Here is a 24,189-nt window from a genome sequence, read left to right as displayed (position 1 = left end):
ATACAGAGCTCACAAGACCACCATCTCCGCCGAACGATTATACGACAATAATGTCGGCAGTGCGCTTCTGGTTCAGGCCCGTGCTGGAGCGCTCCGTACTCAGCTGTATCGCCGTCACTTCGACCCGTCGTTGGCCGACGGCACTGTGCAGTGCAGGACATGCGGGAAAGACGAGGAGAACTTTGAACACCTCCTGCTTCACCACAAATGCCTGTGTCCCCGTCAGACAGATGGCGCCACACTACCGGAGGCACTCGGCTTTGTGAAAGACTGCACTGCGGCGCACCGGGAGGCGACAGCCGCTAATCCCGCGATACCAACGTGCACCCCCTGGCAGCGGCAGCAATAACCAAAGCAAGGCTTCTATAGTGGTGGTCAAGGAGACAGTGAACAATTGTGATGTCCATAGGCCTGGTGTGATTTTTTTTCTTTTTTTTTCTCGTTCCTGTCAGGACACTAAAAGGTGCCCCCCCCCCCCCCGGTATAAAGGGGAAGACCACAGAAATCATCATCATCATAAAAATTACGGCTAGGTGGCGGTAGCCGCCGCCTAATCTAAAGGGTACAGCAACTGGTATAGGTGTTCGTTGGTACAAGTACAACCATGGAGTATGTTACTCTATGGCACAGCCACGTACAGCCATATCAATCCATTCCGACGCTTGTGTTACTTGTGTACAAATTGTGCACAAAAGAGAGATTCCGCCCAGGTCTCGGCTGTGTCACTTTCTACTTCTTTCCGGCCCGCGCTTCGGGCGTCGTTCGTCGCGTCCGACGCGCGATACAACACTGACTTTCCGTGTGTGGCACTCGTAATACTGCGTCGCTGGAAGTTTTTTTTTTCCAAAAGTTCCCACGCAGCGGCACGTTGTTTCGCGTGGGGTTAGATTCTGCGCGGTTCGCAGTTGCTGCAACCGCGCAAGACGCAAGCATGACGCAAGCTCAATGTCCAGAGGTTTCAGCGAAAGTGAAACTAGGACAGTGTGCGAAGTCACCGGGGCTGTCGTCAAAGCGTGGAATTCATCGCGAATACCTGTACGAATCGGCGTTGCATTGCCGAGTTCGCGGGACGCACTGCCCGCACTGCTCCAACCATAGAGTGTCTGTATAATTGACTCTATGGCTCCAACGTGTGAACAGCGCGCCTTGCCGAGGTATGCTATGCACGTGTTGTGCGCGCTCACAACTTCTTCGTTAGCCGTCGACCATCAGTAGCCACGCAGCAGCGACTTTTTTTTTTTTTTTTTGAATGCTTGTGAGTGGCGAACGTGCAACGCAACGGTAAGATAAGTCGCTGCTTAGCTTGCGCGATCAAACTCTACGAGAACGACCCCTGGCGCGCGCGAAAAACACGAGGTGTTTGCCATATCGGCCATACCATGCGGAATGCGCCTGTTCTCGTCCGATCACGAGCAACACCTGTTGTTTGTCAAGTTGGTGCATTACATCAAGAAAATATATCCAGCCAAAAAAATAATAACAAACACAGGAAACGGAGAAGACAGGAAAGCGGCTAGACTTTTTCTTTTTAATGGTTTATAATAAGTGTTGCCTCTTTAGCTATTTTGTAGACAGATCTAGTTACTTTTGGACTCTGCTGGCTACCGAAAATTTCATTTAGCTACGAGTAGCTATTCTAGCATTTCTTCTTTCAGAATTTAGCTTCTTATCTAGCTATTTTGGCTAACTCTAGCTGTAGTGTTATGATATTTGTTTTGATTATTGGTGCTGGGGGAGAAATACTTGTACATATATATGTGAAACCTAACAGGCACTCCATCCAAAAAAAAAAAAGCATGGGGGACAGTGTTCCTGTTTTTGAACCGTAGATTTTGTGAAAAACTAAAGGGAACTAAACAGGGGAAAAAAACAACGAAATTGGGCCGACAAAACGAGCGAGTTTTCATCCACTTTTATTCTGCTTAATTTGCAACAAAATGTCATGGCACCCACGCATACACACACAAAAAGCAAGATACCACAAATGCAGCTTGCCAAGTGATGTGGCTCGGAAATCGCCACAATAGCGTCATACTGCAATGCACGGAAAAGGTGATGCTCTGCCAATAGCCGATAACTCATTTCTAGCGTTCTCACCAGCTGAGACGTCAAAGGTCGCCATTATTTCAGGATGAGTGATAGTAACTGGATGAAAATGATAAGGGATTGAAGACACAATCACTTCAGTGACACAGGAGTTTAAGGAAAAAAATCATTCACCCGGTGACAGGCGAAGCTTATTCCCATAACAGCTTGACCTTTTTGTCACCTGACCTGCATGCATCTTGAATGCACCTTGGAATACATTAATATCTTGGTAAATCACTAAATAAAACAATAAAAACGATCCATTGCTCTTCCAATACATTGTTTCATTGGGGTCTCCTCCTCAGTGCTGATTTTTCAGAAATTATTCGAAATACATATCCGGTTCTATTATGCATTACTTGATTCCTCACTAAATGTTTTTGAATATTTGCACACCCATAAGTTTTACGAAGCTCTGGTGCATTCCCAGCTAATCTTTGATGAGCTCACAAACCTTGCCACTTTGCTGAAACAAGCTCCTGCCCTAAATAATTGGAAGCAGAGTAGGTACACTTTTTTCTTCGTTCATTTATGTTCTGCATAGTTGCGTGCAAAAAAAAAAGGATTACGTTATAGGCCTGTTTAGACTGTGAAATAACACAACTGCCAGTTGATTCGTTGCACATATATAATATGTCTAAAGGTGCTTGAAAAACTAATTTAGCTACTTTTTTAGCTCCTTCATAGATTTTTTTAGCTATTTCTAGCTACTTTTTCACTGAAATCTAGCCATTTTCGGTCTCCGACATTTGGCAACATTAGCCTGGTTCTCTTTGCCTTAAATCTGCCTTGACAATGTCTTAGGAGCATATGTGAGACTAGCTTTAGGGCCTATATCGACAGTCTGCAAAATGCCGGCTTTCCCAGATCTGTTTGGTCTTCTGTAACAGAAGCTTTGCTATTGTGGTGTTTTTTACACCAAGGGAACTGGGATGTTTATGCGTACGCATCAGGCAAAAGAAGCCGCATTGTGAGGCGAAGCATGGGTACACTTTTGTGAAATGTGTTGTTTACACTGTGTATGTAATACCACTGACTTTTGTAATGATTTACAGAGGCCAAACGGGTCGTTGTGCGAACATTAGGGCCTGGCAACATCTTAAATCATTCAAGGAAGGAGCAGGCTTGAATTTGGCCGGCCGTTCATTGTTAACAGTGCAAATGTAAGCCAGTGCTTAACAATATCAGGATTGGGGGCAGAATCCACAAAAGAAATCACACGTGAAATGCTTGAACCATTTCACATTGCAAAGAATGGTGGGACTTGTTGCAGTGATATAGCTCTGTGGCAATGTGCAGGAAGGAAAAAAGATTTCCTGTAATATTTTTTAGAATCTTCAGTGAATAATACGGTGAAGGTTACATACAGTGATTTTGTGTTAGTTTATTGTAGTTTGCATTTTTTGTGAAGAGATTGTAACATGACCGCATGAGTGCATGTATAACCTTGAGCCTCACATTCGTGAATGAACAGTTGGTAGTCTAACTGCTTTCATGTTTTCTTCTTTGTTTCACGTGTTGGTTCCTTTTTTGGCTGGGTATATTTCCTTGATGTCTGTATAACTTTGCTACCAATCGACTGAACATGTAGCGGCAAGAAAGTGCGATGAACTGGTCGATTAATTCCTTTCCCTATTGCTATTTTTTTTGGTATCTAGAAAAAACCGCCCAGTTGATGGCTTGTCGTACATTATGTACAGCCTACTTCTGCAATGAGAACAGCGAACTTCGCCCTTGGTTGCTCTTCGAGACCGTAGTGGGTTCAAGCAATCATCTAGGGCTAGGGCCGAACCAAACCAGGGGACGTAATTATATTAGCCTACAATGATTTTGGGCGCATTAATCGCTCCAGCGTCATCTAGTTGTGCCGCATCCGTATGCCTGAGCGCCAGCGTAGGTGCACCCAACTTTGGAATCGGTAAAGTTCTTCGACGGCATCCTGTTGCTTCGGTCACACTCTCACTGTCTGATAGTGGATCTCAAGACGCCCAGAAAGGCTTCTTGGTGATCTGCTTGGTTTTGTACTTGCCATCGTCAGCAGACTCGCACACGATGCTGTCGGAATGGCCGATGCCGGAGACGTTGGCCTGCTAGATAGCATCGAGGGCTGTCATGATGGCTGCTTTGTGTGAAACGTTATCAACCTGTGACATCCTTGCAGCGAGCAGACATGTGTCACACTGGTCACCACAAGGATGCTTTTCGTATCAATGGATTGTGGTCTAGTCGGCTACGGATCTCTGGCCAGATGTGCTTACTCATAGTCAAGCAAATGAGGATGACTCCACGGTGATTTACTGTAAAGTGAGCTCCATTGGGGAGGAAGTAGTCAGCTCCTAGGGATCATATTGAGGGGTAGGACTTTGAATACTGGAAAGCCAGCAAGGAATTCGCTCCTAGGTTGTTTAAAAATGCAGTTTGAGAGCACCAACGGGCAACCACTGGGGCCATGCAGGGGAGTCTCAAGGCGAGGGTGGAGAGTGCTGATGCATGGCAGCAGCACTCTGGATCAACAGCGTCAATACACTGTTCAGCGTTGTGCTGCGGGTGCACCAGAACTGTCAGCTGGCTGATTCCGATGAAGAAAACTAGCTACACTGTTAGAAGCTATCACGGTTGGTACTGTGGGGCTTGATCATGACATATTGTTATGGGAAGTTGATTCGCCCACCTCCCTTTGAAATGGCGGTGACAACAATACAAGTTCTGTTTTCAGAGGAGGGTTAGTTGCCTAGCGTGCCTGTCCAAGAACTGCGGCGTGATCATGCAGTGTGAAGTCAGGGTGTTGGAATGAATTATTTTTGTTTTGCTTTTACCTTCCTTCAGCCGATAAAAGTTCCATTCTTGTTCTACAGCAAAAAAACAAAATGTTCTGGGATAGTTCGTAACGATTTTTATCGATGTAAAAAAGTATAAATTTTGCTATAGCGATAACATACTATCGATAATAATTTTCACTTTTTTCATTATTGACTTACCATTTTTTCTAGCTGGCTGAATGCTTTTACTTCTAAAGAGTGACCATTGTTTCAGAAGCAGCATGTTATCAAGCGTAGTCTCAGATATACAACACCGCTGTTCTGATAAAACAACCTTCAGAACTGACAGAGTCCCATTTATGCTGGCATACGAGGTTCACTTGTTTTAACACGAACAGCTTTGGTTGCCGGTCTTTTTCTTTTTGCACAAAATTTCAACAACTCTTTTTCTTTGGGAATTCTGGCTTTAGGCAAACGCTATCACTGTCTCCTGAGATATGCATTCATGATCATTTTGTTGAGCTCGGTTGTTCCGGATTGGCAACTCTTCTTTTGAACGTAATCCCAACAAAAAATAAATACTTCGGTTCCACTCCAGAATGAAATAATAGACAGTGTATTAGTAAGTTTTTTGTTGTGTTCAAATGAACCTATTTTTTTCCGTATTTTTGTCTCAGTTCTTGTTCCATTTTGACAACCTGTGCACTGCTGCAGCCTCAAGGAGGTTCTGCTTCTTCGCTCCATCCTTTCCATCAGGGGTGGTGCCAGCGGGATGCACGGGTAGGTCAGTTTCGTAGCGGCATGACGTTAACTTTGAGCAATTGCAGCTGGGAATTGTTATGCTTGATGTTGTGGTGCATTTTTCATTCCATGAGTATGGTACATGAAAAGCACGACAGCATCATCTTGCTGAGTAAAGTACGCTTTAGATTTGATGCGTAAATGTGAAGCTTAGCATGTAGCTCTGATTTCAGAAAATAGTGCTCATAAAAGGTGAAATGTGAGTGCACAGGTGACAAAAAAAGTTCTCATTCTGTTGATAGTAAATAGCAGGCTATTTGTGTTCAGAGTCGTAAATACTCTGAACACAAATAGCCACCAGAAGATCGTGAACTAGTCTTAAAAACATGCTTAGCTTAGAATTGAAATTCACTCCTTCAATGCATATTGTGTGGTAGCAAGGCCTGCTTTCTTTCTTATATTGCTCACCTGTTGGTAATATCTTATTTTTCTTTCTCTCCTTAGGTTCATGTCGCCAAATATCAGAGGACCCCGAGGCTACTTAAGTTTATTACGTCACATCATGAACTCTTGCCTTTAACTTTCTTTGAATATTTCGTCTTGCTATTTATTTATGATCATATTTTATCATGTTGGAGCAGTTCAGCCGGTACTACTTTTCTTTCACACAATTTGATTTGATTTCTTTTTTTTTTTGTGATGCTCATGTATTTATGATCTCTCGTGTCTAGCACAGTCACTGTCTGGAACATGATTTTAATTATTTTGTTGTTTGGGTATTCAAGAGAGTGGAGTTGATTGTTATTAAGTGTTGAAGTATTGCAGGCAATATTTAGGATTAGCACTGGAGCATGACTGCAGATATTTCTGTAGAGTTGTCCTTGATTGCAGTGGTTATGATTGAAATGTATTTCTTACTATGTTGAGCCCTTCGGAGTATGCATCCCCTTACTCTTGGAACCTTATCGGTGAGGGCATATGTGCATACCTTGTTCTGCATTGTCCTATTCAGAATAGCATGCATTCATGAAGAATATTAAGACAATGAGGCAACTGTACAGAATAGGAAATTGTTTTTGTTATGTAAGTAGCATTGTGCATCACGAACTTGGTCATCTAACAATAACGTATATGTGGGTTTTGCGAGAAAATGTGAAGTGTTGACCTCTGGGCTTTCTTCCTGTGTATGCCATGGAGGCATTTACATGACATTGACAGAACTTGTGTTTAAGTGTTACTTATTTTTAATAGTTTTGACATATTATTATCAATAGATGCAGTGGCTACACTCCAATTAGGGCCAAATACAAAAGCACTCACGTACTTGTGTTTATGTACACATTAGAAAAATCCTAGGTTTCATCAAGGTAATAGAATCTTTTTTTTTTTTTTTACTGTCAGCCCCTAAGCATAAGAGAAAATTCTGCACTACTGCCTGATCGCGGTTCTGCACCCTAGAACATTCAACTTAAATTCATTTTCTGTTGAGAAACGAAAAGCAATACTTGACTAACCTGTCTTGCAACCTTTTTCATGCGCAGCTTCATAACCTTTTCTCCATCTAGAGACTAGGGACACTGAGAAGCAGGTTTGGGGACGGTATTACCGTTGCATCATCTGCAGCATCGAAACTGACAATGCCATCAGTATGAAGCGACACTTCAGGATTCATATGATCGAGCGATCATTCAAATGCCATTTTGTTCTCAGATCTTTGGACTTAGTTGTATGCTGAGTGTATCGGGGAACAAAAGGATTTAATGGACATCATAGTCGAAATCAAGAATAATAAATGGTCATGGGCAATACTGCAAATGAGTTCTGCAGAAACCCGCAAGGTGGTGCAAGGGCTGTGAAAGGGAAAGAGGACAACCACTTATTTGTAGCACGAAGCTACAATGAAATTCATATGGATTTATCAGAAGAACATGCTTTTTAGTTGCATAAAAATTCATCCTCACACCAGGACAAATTTTTCGGCAACGAAAAATTTGTCCTAGTCCTTAACCTTAATGGCAGTGTAGGCACATTGGTGTCTCTTGTAGCCATTTGTCTCTTACATCAGTGTCTCTTGTAAAGCCATTCGGCTGTATCACCCTCAGCTTTCAAGTTTAGTGTTGAAAAGATAATTTCTTGTTCTTTCTTAGTTGTCTTAATCTATATGGTTGTAGCATACTTTCCACTATACTTTCATGTGAGGAATGCTTGTAATTTATCACATACAGCCTGCACATTTATGTGCATGGTTATACAGTACATGGACTGAAGGATGTTAAAGTATATTACGATATTGCAGTGAGAGATTGAGCATAATACATTTGCTTATTAAGGATAAGTGTGACACATGCTCGTATATAAACGTAGTCATTTTGAATAGGCTTGTACTAATATTCTAACGAATTTCACTGTATTCAAACTCACTACGATTTGAATTGAAATTATTGAAAATTTCTAAGTATTCTATATCAACGCACAGATACATAAAAGTCTGCCGGTGATCCCCTGTAAAAGTGGCTTCACTGCATTTAAGAGTGCTAAGTCGTAAAAACATCTATTCATAAAAATTCAGAAGCAGCTTTCTTTTCTTTTCAAATAAAAAGCAACGCTTCAATAGCTTGCCTTGTTTTTTTTTTCTATGTGCAGCATCGGGTTCTTTGATCTCTCCTGCAACCACTGATATGGACAAGCCACGTCGGAGACGCCGTTACCACTGCAACTTGTGCGACTATAAGGCTAGTAGGCAGTCTGAGCTGATACGCCACACGAGGGTTCACACAGGCGAGCGGCCGTTCAAATGCCACCTGTGTCCCCAAAGCTTCTCAGCTCAATACACACTGAAGCAGCACCTGCGCACTCACACAGGAGAGCGACCGTATAAGTGCCACCTGTGTCCCTGGCGCTTCTCACGACTGGCCACACTGAACGACCACCTGTGCACCCACACAGGAGAGAGACCGTATAAGTGCCCTTCATGCCCCCAGAGGTTTAGGTTTCGGAAAGCTCTGAAGCGGCACATGCATGAGCATGAACGCCACTGATCATCTCAATGCTATTTCTACTGTACAAGGTTTATTATTTATTATTGCAATAGCAACTATATGGACAGTCTCGGCTGGTTTTTGCTGTCACTTGTGCCGCCGTCATTCACGTATATATTTATGTATGTACCTATATATATATATATATATATATATATATATATATATATATATATATATATATATATATATATATATATATATATATATATACGGGGAAGGATGCGCTAGTCTCCTCTTTCTGAGGAGCGAATATCGCCTTTCCAGCCGGGGTCGTCTGCGTGCGCTTATGGTTGCCACACTATTGCGGCATAGATTAGTGCGCGGTTTGTGCCTTCACAGCAGGCGGGAGCTTCTACGTGCTGCACTCTCAACACGAAAAAACATTGCCAAAAGTGTACCTGGAGCGTCCGTGTTCTCTTACACCAGGGTTTTGTAGACTGATGTGAGATCGAATTTAAATGAGTTGACTGCAAGCCTCACTTCGTATATCAACGGCGTCACTGCTTGTTGTGGTCATCTATTGTAGCCATGGCAAAGGAAACTTGGTTACTTAGCAAGTGCATGTTTACAAAAATTAATAAATATTGCTTCTAAAAATGCTAGCAATGCTTCATAAAACATTCGAATATGTTGCTATCGCATTCATTGCTTCGCCTTTTTGGCGAAACTGTGACTTTTTTATATATTGCTACGGTACTGAGGGGACGGGTGGAAAAAGAGAAGAACGAGGTGGGCACGAGCAGTGATCTACCAGATCCCTGGACTCTCGCATTCATCATCTCTCGTAAATAAAGGCATCTCACCGTAACAAGATTGGTGGAAGGTGCGGGGTACAGCGGAGCGATCCCAGGCGAACGATCACGGAAGCGCTACCTCAGGAACTACGCCGAAGCCGCCGACTGCTGGTCTACCACCGCTCTCTATGGATCCGGTTTCTGACGGCGACACCACACACTCTTCTTCTGGCGCTACGTGGCCCCGACACATGGTACCACGAAGCTTCTCTGGAAGGGTCGGAGAAGATGTCGACGAATGGCTGAAACACTTCAACCGTGTGAGTAAGTACAATTGTTGGGATGCGGCCTCCCGGTTGTCCAACGTCGGATTGTTTCTTCAAGGGACGGCGTTGGTGTGGTTTGAAAACCACGAAGAAACAATAACAAACTGGGAAGCGTTTGAGAAAGAAATAGCGAGCTGCTTCGGGGACCCATTGATCAAGAAGAAGCGCACCGAGCAAACTTTGATGCAGCGTGCTCAAGTCCCTGGTGAAACATGCACAACGTATATTGGAGAGATTCTGAAATTGTGCAAGTCTGTAGACCCACGCATGAAAGGAGATGACAAGGTTGGGCATCTCCTCAAAGGGGTTGCTGAGGACGTCTACAATTTCCTCATCGGCAAGGGCACCTTGGCGCCTGTAGCGGACATAATTCAACTCTGCCGCACGTTCGAGACCCTGAAGGCTAGGCGCATCACTGCAAAATTTGGTATACTTGCCAACGTCACCACCGTTGCAAGTATCGACGTCCCTGTAACATTATTCTGTGATCTTGCCTCGATGATCAGGCAAATTGTACGCAAGGAACTTGGACGACGTGATGTTGTCAACCCGCCGAGGGCACATCTTAGCAACGCCTCCCCGCCATACGACGCAATGTGTGCTGCCGTTGATGTCACGCTATATGATGTGCCCCAATAAAGAGCGCCAGAGCACCCAACTGACAACCTACATCATCGCCGTGGTTTCCAGAACGCCTCCCGCCAACCACCTACAATGGTGCCTTCGTGGGACGATCATGAATACATGGCGCCTCGTGGAAGATTTGGCGACGTGCGTGAGGTTCCTGTGTGCTATAACTGCAGTTTCCGTGGACATGTGGCTCGATTCTGTGGTCAGAGGCGTCGCCCCCAGCAGCGCTACTACGAGGGATCATCAGCTTCTGGACAAAACCGCTGGCGCGATGGTATGCGCTCGATGCGGGATGCGTACGTTGGGGACGGCTTCCAGCAAACCACCCACAGTGATACACATGTGGGGTGCAATTTCCGCCGGAATTCACGCAACGACTCGCCTTCCTCCGAGCAAAGCTTGACGCCCCCCGCAATACGCCTGTTTCGTTCCTGTCTCTTGGTCGACGCGTCAACTCCCCGCCTCCGGGAAACTAGGTGGTGCGGCCATAGGAGGTGAGGTCGCCGAACATTTTCCACTGCATCCACCTATGCCTCCACCCGTTTTTATGGCGCAAAATAAGGTCCCCATGCTTATTAATGGACTTCCTACGATGGCTTTGATAGATACTGGAGCAGCTGTTTCAGTGATGAGTCTTAACTTCAAATTGCGGCTATGACATAAAGTGATGTTTCGCTGGGACAGTTGTGCATCATTTCGTGCAGTAAGCGGGGAGACCCTGTGCCCGATCGGTGTGTGTGTTGTTAGTGTCACTTTGGGCGACAAGGTGTTCGAGGCTGAATTCGCTGTCCTGACAAGCTCCACCCATGACAACATCTTGGGGATCGATTTTCTGAGTGCGGCGCTACTGTAGATTGCGGTGCTGGGGAGATTATGCTATTGGAATTTACTCATGATCCCAGGCGCTGTCAAGGATCTATCACCGTCATTGAGGATGTTGTCTTGCCGCCCAACTCGATGAAGAACGTACGCGTGGACGCCGGCACGTTTGATGTTCTTGTGGAGCCCGTTCCTCTCAATTGTGCCAAGAAAAATGTGCTCGTTCCACATTGTGTTCTGTTGATCAGTGATAGACGATCAGCCTTATGGGTGTCGAACTATTCAAATGAACTTGTCGTGCTACCCTGCGGATTGCGACTCGCCTCCTCCGAACAAAATGCAAACAGTTTTATAGCATCTTTAAGTGACGAGAGCGTAGATCATATTCGTGCAACGCACTATACTGAAGCCAACTTTCTGAGTATGGTAAACAAGTCGCTATCATCAGAAAAACGTCAAGCTTTGGTCGAAGTCCTTGCGAAGCACGCTACTATATTTGACTTCACGCAGAATGAAGAGCAAATAAGTATACCCGAGTCGCGTACTCACCACGGGATTGACACAGGATCCGCTCACCGTATCGGGCAGAAACCATACCGTGTCTCATCTGCGGAGTGCAAGGTCATTGCTCAACAGGTAGAAGAAATGTTAAAGAAAAGGGTCATACAAGAGTCGTGTAGCCCTTGGGCTGCCCCTGTGATTGTTGTCCGAAAGAAGGATGGTACATGGCGATTCTGCGTGGTCTACAGACGGCTCAACTCTGTTACTAAGAAGGATGTCTGCTTTCCAGGATTGATGACGTCATCGATTGTTTACATTCAGCAACGTACTTCTCCACGGTGGATTTGAGATCTGGTTATTGGCAAATCCCCATGCACCCGAATGACAAAGAGAAAACGGCCTTCATTACCCCAGATGGTCTATTTTAATTCAATGTAATGCCTTTTGGCCTATGCAATGCTCCAGCCACGTTTGAGTGCTTCATGGACTCTCTATTACGTGGACTAAAGTGGGAAGTTTTTCTTCGCTACCTGGATGACATTATAATTTTTGGCCGTACATTCGATGAACACAACCATCGTCTAGACATTGTTCTCACCTGCCTTGAGAAAGCTAAGCTCACCTTGAACTCTAAGAAGTGTCACTTCGGCAGCCGTGAGACTATTGTTCTCGGTCACCTGGTTGACAAGCATGGCGTGCGACCCGACCCCCAGAAAGTCGCTGCAATCAGCAGCTTCAAACAACTTCAGTCGGTACGAGAGTTGCGAAGCTTTTTGGGCCTATTCTCGTATTTACGTCGCTTCGTGCCCAAGTTCGCCGACGTAGCTTACCCTTTGACGTCCCTACTCAACAAGAACGCACTTTTTCGGTGGTCAGCAGAATGCGAGTCATCTTTTTCGCAACTCAAGTTTGTTCTTACGTCAGGGCCCGTACTTCGCCACTATGACCCGTCTGCTGCCACAGAAGTTCATACCGACGCCAGTGGTGTAGGTATCGGCGCCTTCTTGGTCCAACGCCGTGGAGCTGCTGAACACGTCGTTGCTTATGCCAGTCGCTGTTTAAGTAAACCGGAGCGAAACTATACTGTCACAGAGCAGGAATGTCTCGCGGTTATGTTCGCCGTGCACAAGTTTCGCCCTTATATCTATGGACGCCGATTCTCGATTATCACGGACCACCATTCTTTATGTTGGCTCACTGGACTACGGGATCCATCTGGTCGTCTTGCTCGTTGGGCATTACGTTTGCAAGAACACGACTTTGAAATCTGTTACAAAAGCAGTCGTCGTCATGCTGATGCCGATTGCCTTTCACGGCTTCCCCTTCCGACAACCGAGTGTGACGCTGACAACTTTGATGAATATTTGGCAGTAGTGGATACTCCGTTTCCCGACCTAACAACGTTTCGAGCAGAGCAACGCAGTGACAACAGTCTCGCTTCTACATTTATTTCCGGAACGAATGGTCAATGTGGTTTCGTCAAAAAAGGATGGCATTCTTTACAAAAAGAATTATTTCGGCGTAGGCTCTCGCCTACTTCTAGTTGTGCCTACCAGTCTGCAACAACACGTACTTCGAGCAATGCACGATGACCCAACATCTGGCCATATGGGTTTTTCTAGGACATTTTATCGCACGCAAGAACGCTTCTTCTGGCCAAAGATGCGTAAAAGTGTCACTGCATATGTTGCCAGCTGTGAGCAATGTCAACGCCACAAGCGTCCTACAACTCCGCCAGCTGGACTACTTCATTCCTTAGCACCCCCGGGTTCACCATTTGACGTCGTCGGTGTTGACCTGCTCGGCCCTTTTCCGTGATCAACTAACGGCAACCAATGGATTATTGTTGGTGTTGACCACCTCACACGCTACGCCGAAACTGCGGCGATTCCTGCAGCAACAGCCACTCAAGTTTCACAGTTCATGCTGTCGCACGTTATATTCCGCCATGGATCCCCCCGTGTCATCACCAGTGATCGCGGGCGGCAAATTGTCGCCGATGTTGTTGAAGACCTCCTTCGTCTCGCTTCGTGCCATTTCCGTCACACTACTCCGTATCACCCGCAGGCTAATGGTTTGACCTAACGAACTAATAGGACTCTCGTCAACATGATTTCCATGTATGTTGATTCCGGACACAAAACATGGGACGCGATCTTGCCATTTATAACTTTCGCCTACAACACTGCACAGCACAAAACAATGAGATACAGTCCATTTTATCTGCTCTACGCACGCCAACCCCGCACAGCTGCCCCGCCGCGGTGGTCTAGTGGCTAAGGTACTCGGCTGCTGACCCGCAGGTCGCAGGTTCAAATCCCGGCTGCGGCGGCTGCATTTCCGATGGAGGCGGAAATGTCGAGGCCCGTGTGCTCAGATTTGGGTGCACGTTAAAGAACCCCAGATGGTCAAAATTTCCGGAGCCCTCCACTACGGCGTCTCTCATAATCATATGGTGGCTTTGGGACGTTAAACCCCACAAATCAATCAATCAATCAACCCTGCACAGCTCTTGACACTATTCTTCCTTTTTCCGAGACTGATAAACCTACTCTCGCTGAAACCATTTGCCGTGAAGAAGAGGCCCGGCGCATCGCCTGTCCTCGAACTTTCGTCTCCCAGAAACGCTCTAAGAACCGTTACGACAGATGTCACCGGCACGTATTGTTTGAGAAAGGGGATTTGGTGTGGCTTTGGATGCCGCTTCGCAAGCGATCGAGGCCTCTGCCAAAAGTTTCTGGCCAACTACACTGGTCCGTTTATTGTCCTGGAATGTCTCAGCGATGTAACATACGTGATATCTCAGCTGTTCTCAACTGGCCGCTGCTCAAGCAAGACCAACTTCGTTCATGTCGCCCGTTTAAAGCGCTATCATCATCATCGCAACGAAGCCTAACTCGCTCGGTGGGCAAAAGGGGAGTTGCTACGATACTGAGGGGACGGGTGGAAGAAGAGAAGAACGAGGTGGGCACGAGCGGTCATCTACCAGATCCCTGGACTCCCGCATTCATCATCTCTCGTAAATAAAGGCATCTCACCGTAACAATATATTTATTTACACATACTGCGGTACTAACTGTGCTATGACAGGAGTGGGTATACAAGGATACATAGAAATATATCTAAAAACAATGAGCATAACGCAAACCTACAGGTAACATAATAACGTCATGTGAACGTTAAGGCAAAAATATCAGAACATGGAAAAAAAACAAATGCCATTTGCGAACAGATCAGCGTATTTCACGTATATGTGTTGCAGATTTCAGCTACAAAACTGTGGTAGGCAGGAACAAACAGAACCAGGCAACAAATTCCAATCTTCGATGAAACGGAGGCCAAAACTTGATTTGAACATATTGTTCGAGCCTAGTAAGGCTTGTCTTTCTAAAACCCATTTGACTTTTCTAGAACACTGTGGAATTGCTGAGTTACATGGCACAATAAAACCCCACTATTATCAATGATGGCAGGGCTTCTATCGCATTAAAGCATCTATACACATGCCGTAATATAAAGGGAGGATGTTTCAAAGGTGAACATATTTGGCAGATGTCTTTCTGGCTTGGTAAAAACTATACGAAAAAAAAACAAGTTCTTCTGCCACCTCTATTATACATATTATAATATTAAAATCAAAAACTGGCCCTACGATTTGAGACCTATTTGCTCCCTTCAGCAGGTGACTGTTTGGCGTGTTCAGAAAATAGGGACATTTCTTAGTGGTGTCCTTCGTCTCACTGTCTTTGATCATCGGTAAAATATCCTATATGTTGCAAGGCTGGGGGAAAACCTATGTATTTGTGCTGATGAGCAACCTGAGAGACATGCTGCGTACGTTAAAATTTTGAATAATTTCGGAAGTCTGAATTGGGGGATGGGGGATCTGCGTACATGTGCTTCTTTAAATTGTAGTCGGGCTCTAAAAATGTACTCATTATTTTCTCGATAGGCTACTGGAATGTAATTTCTCATTACATACACTACCTTTACTTGTGCTACAGCTGTATAAATGGTGCCTTCCGTAGTGTCGATTCGTGAATGATTCGGTGCGGTCTTTACATTTTAGGCTGATTTCTTTGTTGCCTTTGCGTCCTGTACATGTAAATTTTATTTAGAGCTTTTAGTGCTTATTTAGAGCTTTTTTATTAGCATTTAGCTATTTGTGAAATGAACACTCGCTATATTCTGTTTGTTCACACCAAATAGAATACTGTATGTTCTGAATGTCATGGAATCCAGGTATCTCAGTCATTGCTAGCTTTTTGTATGTTTAATGCGTTTGAATGCAAACTGAGTGATGGCTCTAATTTGCCTATTTGTCATTACCAATGCATATTGTTACAGTGAGGAATTTGCATTTGTAGTAACTGTAGTTGTTAAAATGCTTTCTTGTACAAATCCACTGTGTTACTAGTAGCTTTCTTTTTTAAACATTCATAACAAAGGGCCATGAAACACTTCTAGTGCCAAGACATGAGAATGTTTTCTTTTGCGCCTTTGATCACCACTATTGCGACTCACAATATAGCCTTCTAGCTCGCCACTTTTTTCTTCACTAAGCATGTGCACAACATGAGCAAGCTTTCAGTTTATAAGGTTTTTCACACTTGTTTGCTACATGCTGGTATTGTTTGCACATTCAGAAACGGATAAGACACAGCGAAATCAATTGGTTGGGCACGGTAGTCATGTCAGACGTGGAAGTACAGATGGGCATAGCAAAGCCCAGTAGAAAACAGTTAAGAGCTGGATGATCTTCGAATTTGAGCGAATTGACAATTTGTGCTTTAATTATCACAGTCATCTGTCTGGTGTCCCAAATTGTGCCGGAAGGATGAGAAAGTCCAAGAGAGAAAAACATGCTCAATTTCTATGTCTTCAAAGACTGTTTAGGGGCATTTTAAGGGGGCTTCAATAACATTTTTTTCCCAGGGCATAAGTGGCACTGCGTCGTAGCAGTTACACCAAATGAAATCATCTTAATCTCTACTGTATAATTTGTTATATCATGCACTATGTCTAGTTAGAAGTGCTACTGTGGTATAATGCAACCTGTAGTTATGTAGGACATTACCAAGCTCTCGCTTTTGTAGTGATCACACTTATTTGTGATTAATCCTAAAATGTCTGTATGCTTGCAGGTAAGTCCAGTGATAATGCATCATTATTTTTCGTGCTTCCTGACACTTTTCTTTGTTCATGATTAAAATATTTATAGATTATTAGGTCAGTGAAAACCCATTTGTTTGTGCTCATGAGTGACAATGAAGACATAGCACTGTTAAATTACCAAGCTATATAAAGGTATATTTTTTGTTGGTATTTCGGAAGTGCTTATTGCTTAGCTGTAATCCAGAAAATGGGGTAAAAGAATTAGTGCAATTACAGTTATACTCAATTATACACAGCCTCGTCACTGATGTGGTGCTTCATGTAATGTGACAGTGCAATAAGATCCTATCATGCTTTGCACTGAGTACGTGGCAAGATCTCAAAGACACGCTTACCAGAGTTCTCAACAACGAGGAGTGGGGAATAGAAGGTTGGTTGTTGTACGAGTAGAAGGCAGCTATAATTGCGGGTGCACGAAAGAGAATAAACAAAAATGAGTGAGCAGCACGTGACGATAAAGTAGATTATAAGTAAGCCTCGTCTTAAAGCTGATTCTTTCCACCAGAGCAAAGGTCATTCAAGGCAGCATGTGCACCCAAACTTTGCGAACAATGCCAACGACTGCCCGCCTCGGCGGAATATAGCGTGCTCGGCTGCAGATGCGAAGGTCGGGGGTTTGATCCTGGCAGTGGCGGTTAAATTTAAATGCAGGCGAAGTGTTAGAGGACCGACCGTGTACTGGGCAATGTCTAGTCAAGTACCTAGGGGGTGGGGTCCCCAAAGTTCGGATCGAATACTAGGGTCCTTTAACGAGAAAAATAATAAAAATTGGTGTTTTTCAAGGCTTGCAACAAGTGCCCCCCCCCCCCCTTCCCCGAAATAAATTTCTGGTTACGTGCCTGGAGATGTCACTGCGTATTAAAGAACACCAGATAGCTAAAATTTACAGAGCCCTCCACTATGGCGTCTCATAATCCTTTGATGGTTTGAGACGTAAAAGTCCAGAAAGCATTATTAATAAACTCGACTCAACAGGCAACACTCACAAATTTTATTCCCGAAAGGGCCAAAGCAGCGAACAAGGTTTATATGGGGGAAGGTGTGGTCTTAGAAGATTTAATAAAAAAATATCACCTAACACTGCCATTTTAAAGTACACACTTCCTATATTTCATATATATAAAACATTTTTGCAGTACATCAATGACATCGGGATTTGAGATACGTAATCACACTCATCTCCAGAATTGCTCAAATGCGGGCGCAAGTTGTGATTTTGTATAAGAGTTTTGCTTCATCGCATAATGATCCTAAAGGGTGGTTCAGAAAAAAAAATGCTTGAGCCCAGTCTTGTCTTTGTAACTTAAGCGATCAAAGAGTTAATAATCAGCATGGGTGAGTAAATAACACAGGTACCGTTTAACAAAATATTTCATTTTGGGGGAAGTCGTGGGCCACAAGGAAGACAACCCCAGTCTTTCGTGCGGCCTGCGAGCCAAGTGTTTGAGACCCTTGACATATAAGGTAAACATCTCATTACTACTCAAGACCTCGTAGAAGCTGATGCTTAAGAGAAGGTCCGATTAAAAAAAAAAAAGGTTTTAATCTGTAGGCTGAGACAATAAATCTTTTTTCAGTTTCAATTTATGTTGATTTTCAAATTTGCACTCAGTTTTATAAGGAGTTGCATAGTTTTCTTTTTGTACTATGACAATGTGTAAATGTAACTCTTTTTGGACAGACCTTTTCTGCCACAGAAATATTATAATTATGATTTATTAATGGCTCACATCACTCCACATTAATTACAGAATGCAGATAACTATCAAGAAAGTGTGTTTAACACATTTAAATAAACAAAAAATATTGTAACGTGAGACATGCTCAATGCTCAGCCCATACTAATTGCTTACTTTAAGTTCATGATTTTATAAAGGATATCATGCTTTAATTGAGATAATTGCTCTCTTCACATGTTGAGAAATATGTGGCAAAAAATGTTATCTTGATCTGGCCTTCAAGTACCAAAAACCTGATGCCAAAACTCTAGAAGTTGTTGAAAATTGCATGTCGAGAGCAGTGCATTTTAAACGTAGAGATAGAAGATCGTCTGTGGGGCAGTTATGTGCTTTTTGAAATGATTTCTTCTACTATGAAAGCTTGGGAATTATGGTTATTTTGAGCATTTGGCTTTGGTGAACCGATCTCGAAACGCAATGGCAAGCAGCCAGGGGACAATTCCCAGGGGACTCTAGACAATGAGCTTTGTTTTGTTTTTTACAGCCACCTTGTGTTTTTTTTTTTCAAAGCAATATTAGCCTACTAACTACTACCTCGACTTTTTTGTCATGAAAGTAGAGGAGCTACACTTGTGAAAGCAATTAAAAACGAAACGTATGTAATATTGGAAAGAACTTGCATTTTTGGAGTCGCAAGCTACACGTTTGTAATATAAAATGCCTTCTTCATTGAGTTTAAAGATTCCGCATTAAGATATGGAAAAGTTCTTGAGATATAAAGCAGGAACAAAGATAACTCGTTCACACCATGTGACTTCAAATTGTCTAGTGCTACACCATGAGCATTGTCGACTGTCTTATTGTGCCACACTTGCCTTTGCCCAAGCCAAGCGCACGCCCGTTGCAAGTGCGGCACTTCTTTACACTCTGCAATACTGCGATTACTAAGGCATAATTATATAAGTGACTTATAAAAGGTGGCCTTAGATGCCTTGTCAAATGGGAAGCCAGATCGTCGTTGGTGACCATCCCATGGCATAGGGGACGATTGATGCAATAAAAATTATGTAACGCCCCGTGATGCCGTTCAGGTGCCCTGCTTTGTGCTGTGAACAAAACCGGAAAGCTCGTGACCTCTAGAGAAGAAAAGGAAGATGGCGCTTGGCATTTCCCCAGAGTAGGTACGTGGCAGTGCTCACAGGCAACAAACAAACATGCAGTGGCGCTTTACACCACTTGTGCTGCTTGCTCCCTAGACATCGACTGAGATGGATGGATGAAAAAATTCATTGGGGTCCTGAAGAATTCCACCCTTGTTTTATAGAAGGAGGATCATGGGTCACACTCACTTAGAAAAATAAGAACATGGTTTTCTGTTTTTGGGTCATCTTTGAAGTAAATGCACAAAGAAGGCTGCGAGTTTTTGTTGCGATAGCGATTATAGGGACGCTCTTTACGTTTCTTTTGCCACTGCAATCGCGTTCATGATGCTCTATGTATATATGTATGCGTATGTAAATAAAAGCCACAACTCCAAATAGTAACGGAAAAAGAAATTCGAAGTTTGCTTCCAAAATTCGAACGTGTGGTCCCTCGCTGCGCAGCCTGCTGCATCAGACACTGCAGCTCTGCCACGTGCCACTCGTTGCTTGGCATACTAACATCCAGCAGTTAATTTGTATGCAGCATTTTCCATGGTGTTTCTTACAATAGCTGTACGAAACTCTATGCCGCTGGCGGTACGGCGATTTCGGAGGCGTTTCAGCGTGTTCAGTATCGCCCGCAAGCCTAGGTGGTGCGAAGGGCGCGCTTTTAGGGAGCCACTCGCGACGCGCTAGAATTGAACAATAAAAAGACACTGTAGCACAAGTAGGACACACACGAGCGCGAACTGTACTTGTGCTACAGTGTGTATTTTAGTGTTCAATTCTAGCGCGTCGTGAGTGTCAATCATGTACAACCAACTAGCCCCTACTCTGGCCCTTTTAGGGAGCGTTTTCTTCAATTTTGTTTCAACTACTCTTGAGACGCGTACTAAAAACTGTCATTCACGTCGTAGAACACCGGACAGATACATGCTTCGACTGTCACCGTGCCGCAGGATGCGTAGAAGAGGGGGAGGGGATGCACATGTGCAGTAAGGGTGGTCGTGCCACACACTGGATTGAACTCCGCCATAAAGTGCTTCGCATCCATGTTCACATGTGAAAAAAAGAAAGCCGCCATGTTGGGCTGCGTGCGGGATTACAAAGGCTGCCGTCAGAGTTTGAACTATGCATGTTTGGAGGGTCTCGTCAATTCGTGCTGCCTCCCCCCCCCCCTCCTCAAAAGAAAAAAAACGATGGGGGTGCGCAGCGAGCCTTGCCATAAAGCCATGTTGCGCGTCATTTTCCTAAAACTTGTAGAAAATTTTACAGAATGGTGAACAGTGACTGCACTAAGTCATCGCAACGTAGCGCGGAGGTGCGTCGGTCCGTAAAGCCCCTGTACTTTTCTGTCTGCCCTGTCCTGCCTCTTTTATTGTTTCGTTTTTAGATTCGAAGCGTTTTATGGTGGAGCTCTATCGGGTTGGTTGCATGACCACCCTTATAGCGCATGCGCGTTCCTCTCTCTCTCTCTTCACATACGCGCCCTCTCTCCTCTACGCATTTTTCCCAGTGGCGCTTACGTCAACGCCTCCTAGATTTCCCGTGCCTGCCGAATTATTGGCGGTTTTTTTGGAAAGCGGCGGTCGTCGGTACAACGGTGGTGACGCCACTCAAATAGGAATGTCTTCAAATAGATTTTTACGTTTTTAGAGCTTATATGTAACAAAAAAAAAGTTTTAAAGAAGCGTAAACGTATTCATAAATAACCCTACGTAAATGACGCCGTCATTCAGCAAGCAACTTTATCAATACAAGGCATCCTCTGAAATTAGTCACAAACGCAAAAATTGCCGATCTCAAAGGCCGAGTAAGGAGATTCTTAACCCTACTTTCCGTAGGCAGCCCCGCCATAGATGACTGGCGTTTCGCGCTGATCCGGCAGGCACAAAAAATCTAGGAGGCGTTGCTTACACCCATCGCACATGCGCGTCTCTCCCCCTTTCTCGCCTCATCATAACCAGGTGTTCTGTGTCATAACGCCGACACAGGCAGCGTATGCTAGCGAGCTTCCTGATTGAAAAAAGTGAGTTCTCGTGCTGCACAACCGTTCACAGGCACTGGATCTTGACCTCCAAGGTAGTGACGGAAGCTCTATTTCTCCTGTACATTGTGGAACAATAAAAATTCAACTAAAAGCGGACTGTGAGTCTCTTTGTCCAATCAGAGTCTAGTCTTTCATTGCCTATTAGCAGCAATTAGCACGCTGCAGTAGCAAACACCGGTACATCATTGAGTGCTTGCGCCTCCCCAGGTTTCTCTCCTGTGCAACGCCGCGATGAGTGCCAGCCTCAACGCTGCCACCAGAGCGTGGAAGCGTTAGCGCCTGCTGCTTGGCATCTACGCATGGTTCCCTTTAGGGGGAGATGTTTTTGTGTAGTTTTTTTCGGGCCAAGATATGCATTATTGCGTCCACCCAACCTAACAAGTAACCACAACCAGCGCCCCCTATATTTCTTCTGCCTGTCGGATTATCGGCGGTCACTCGGGAAGCGGCGGTCGTCGGAAATATAACGTGGCGCTACTCAAGTAGGAAAGTCTTCAAATGGTTTTTACTTTTTTAGAGCTTATATGGAACTAAAATAACCTAAAGTTTTTAAAAGGCGTAAATGTAATTATACTTAACCCTACGTAAGTGACGCCGTCATTCAGCAAGCAACTCTAACATGACAAGGCATCCCTTGAAATAAGTAGCAAACGCTAAATTTGCCGATCTCTAAGGCAGAGTTTAGAGACCCTTTTTCCTATGTATGCAACGCCACCACAAACAACCGGTGTTTCGCGCTCATCCGGCAGGCCCAAAACTTCTAGGAGGCGTTGCCCCAATTTATCATCATCGAAATGATACCACTGAGTTAAGACACCTTTTCTTCCTCCGTGGGTTAAGGCTAGAGCGACTGGAACCGGTGCCATTTTTGAGATTGTCACGATGCAGTACATGGCCGCTGTGTTGCGCAGTGTTTAGGTAGTGGTTGTGGTGTGGTGTGCTCTAGGCTGATCTTCCGTGTCCTCGTCTGTTTCGTGTACAATACTGCGTAGTTTAAAGTTTTCTCCACTACAGCGCGCTGCATGAATTTGCTAAAGCTCCCAGGCAGCAGCACGTTAGGTCCGTTCGATTCACCTGCACCGGTCGGAACCGGTTCACGGCTGTGCACGCGAAGTTGAGAAATTGTGCAGCGTGAGTTCAGCGGTGTAGGCACAGCACGACACCCGAAACAAATGACGATGTGCCGACCAGGTGTTGGCCTTATTTCTTTTCGGTTAATTTACACCGTTCAGCAAACACTGACCTATGGCGAAACGCACATGCGGACAGTTTATGAGGCGCGAACATCTTGGCAAAACACAGCGCATTTGTAGAGGCGGGTACGGCGCCTAAGCCACTTACGTGTAAGTGCTGCGTCGTCTGCTCAGCTGCACGCGCGCCTGCACCAAGCCGGCACCGTCAGCGAAGGAGGTGCAGGAAAATCATGAACCGGTGCTGCACCTCTTCTGCACCTTTTGAAACGAATGGCGGGGTTCAGCGGTTGTCATTGCTGCACCGCTGAAACGAATGGCAAGGTGCAGCACCTCGTGAACTGGTTCACGTGGGGAAGGCGAATCGAACGGAGCTGTTGTTTCGAGTCGAGTTGCATTCTGCGTGGTACGCGATTGTTCCAGCTGCATAAGAAGCAAGCTATCAATGACCAGAAGTTTCAGCGGGTCGTCTTCTGTGCCGTGCCAATAGTCAAACTAAAACAGTGTGCGAAAACAACGGAGTTGTCGTGGAGGCAAGAGCTGGACGAATCGGAGTCGCATTGCAGAGTTTGCGGGACGCACTGCTTCCCGCATGAGGTCAGCTAACAAAACTTCTCCGTCAGCCTTCATGAGTAGCCAAGCAGCAGCGATGTTTCTTTTTTTTTATGCTTGTAAATAGAGAACCAGCACCGCAATGGTAAGATAATTCACTGCTTAGCTTACATACGCGATCAAATACTACGAGCACAATCTCAGGTACAAAAAACCCAAGGAACGTGGACCGATCTGCCGAACATGTAGCGGCAAGTAAATGTGAAGGGCTGGTTGATGGATTACTTACCCTATTGCTAGCTTTCGGACAGCTAAAAAAGACCGCAAAATCGATGACGTGCGGTGAATTACGTACTACCAACCTTTGCAACAACAAACTTCACCCTTGGTTACTCCGTAGTGGGTTGAGCTAATAATCTAGTGACCAGCCAACCTCTGGTGACGTAAATATATAAGTTTCCAGCGCTTTAATTGCTCCCGCGTCATGTAGTTCTACCGCCTCCGTATGCGTGAACGCCATGATAGATGCACCCTACGCTGGAATTAGTAAAGTTTTCCGACGGCCTCTTGTTGCTTCGGTCAGGCTGTCACCGTCCGATGGCATAACCCTGAACGCCGAGAGCGCCTTCGTGGTGATTTGCTTGGCGTTAAGAGAGTGCTTTTTATCGTCAGCTGACACGACTAAGTCACCGAAATGGCCGATGCCGGAGGCGTCGGCCAGCTAGATAGCATCGAGGGCCGTCGTAATAACGAGGGCCGTCG

The 24,189-nt window shown here is 44.8% G+C and overlaps 1 protein-coding gene across 1 annotated transcript; it reads left to right on the top strand.

Annotated features, from left to right (window-relative positions):
• Positions 1–1,259: 1,259 nt before the first annotated feature.
• LOC142765769 (uncharacterized) lies at positions 1,260–16,964 on the top strand. Its single transcript, XM_075867385.1, has 3 exons — positions 1,260–1,281; positions 5,525–5,627; positions 8,232–16,964. The coding sequence occupies exon 3, from the start codon at positions 8,267–8,269 to the stop codon at positions 8,624–8,626; it is 360 nt and encodes a 119-aa protein (XP_075723500.1). The 5' UTR covers positions 1,260–1,281; positions 5,525–5,627; positions 8,232–8,266; the 3' UTR covers positions 8,627–16,964.
• The last annotated feature ends 7,225 nt before the right edge of the window (positions 16,965–24,189 follow it).

The sequence above is a fragment of the Rhipicephalus microplus genome, chromosome 6 (genome assembly GCF_043290135.1).
Source record: "Rhipicephalus microplus isolate Deutch F79 chromosome 6, USDA_Rmic, whole genome shotgun sequence".
Lineage (NCBI taxonomy): Eukaryota > Metazoa > Arthropoda > Arachnida > Ixodida > Ixodidae > Rhipicephalus > Rhipicephalus microplus.
The sequence above is the reverse complement of the archived record's forward strand: the minus strand, read 5'-3'. Positions and strand labels throughout refer to the sequence as shown.

Excerpts from the sequence above, each read along its gene's own strand:
- LOC142765769 (XM_075867385.1), top strand. The coding sequence starts at position 8,267 with ATGGACAAGCCACGTCGGAGACGCCGTTACCACTGCAACTTGTGCGAC.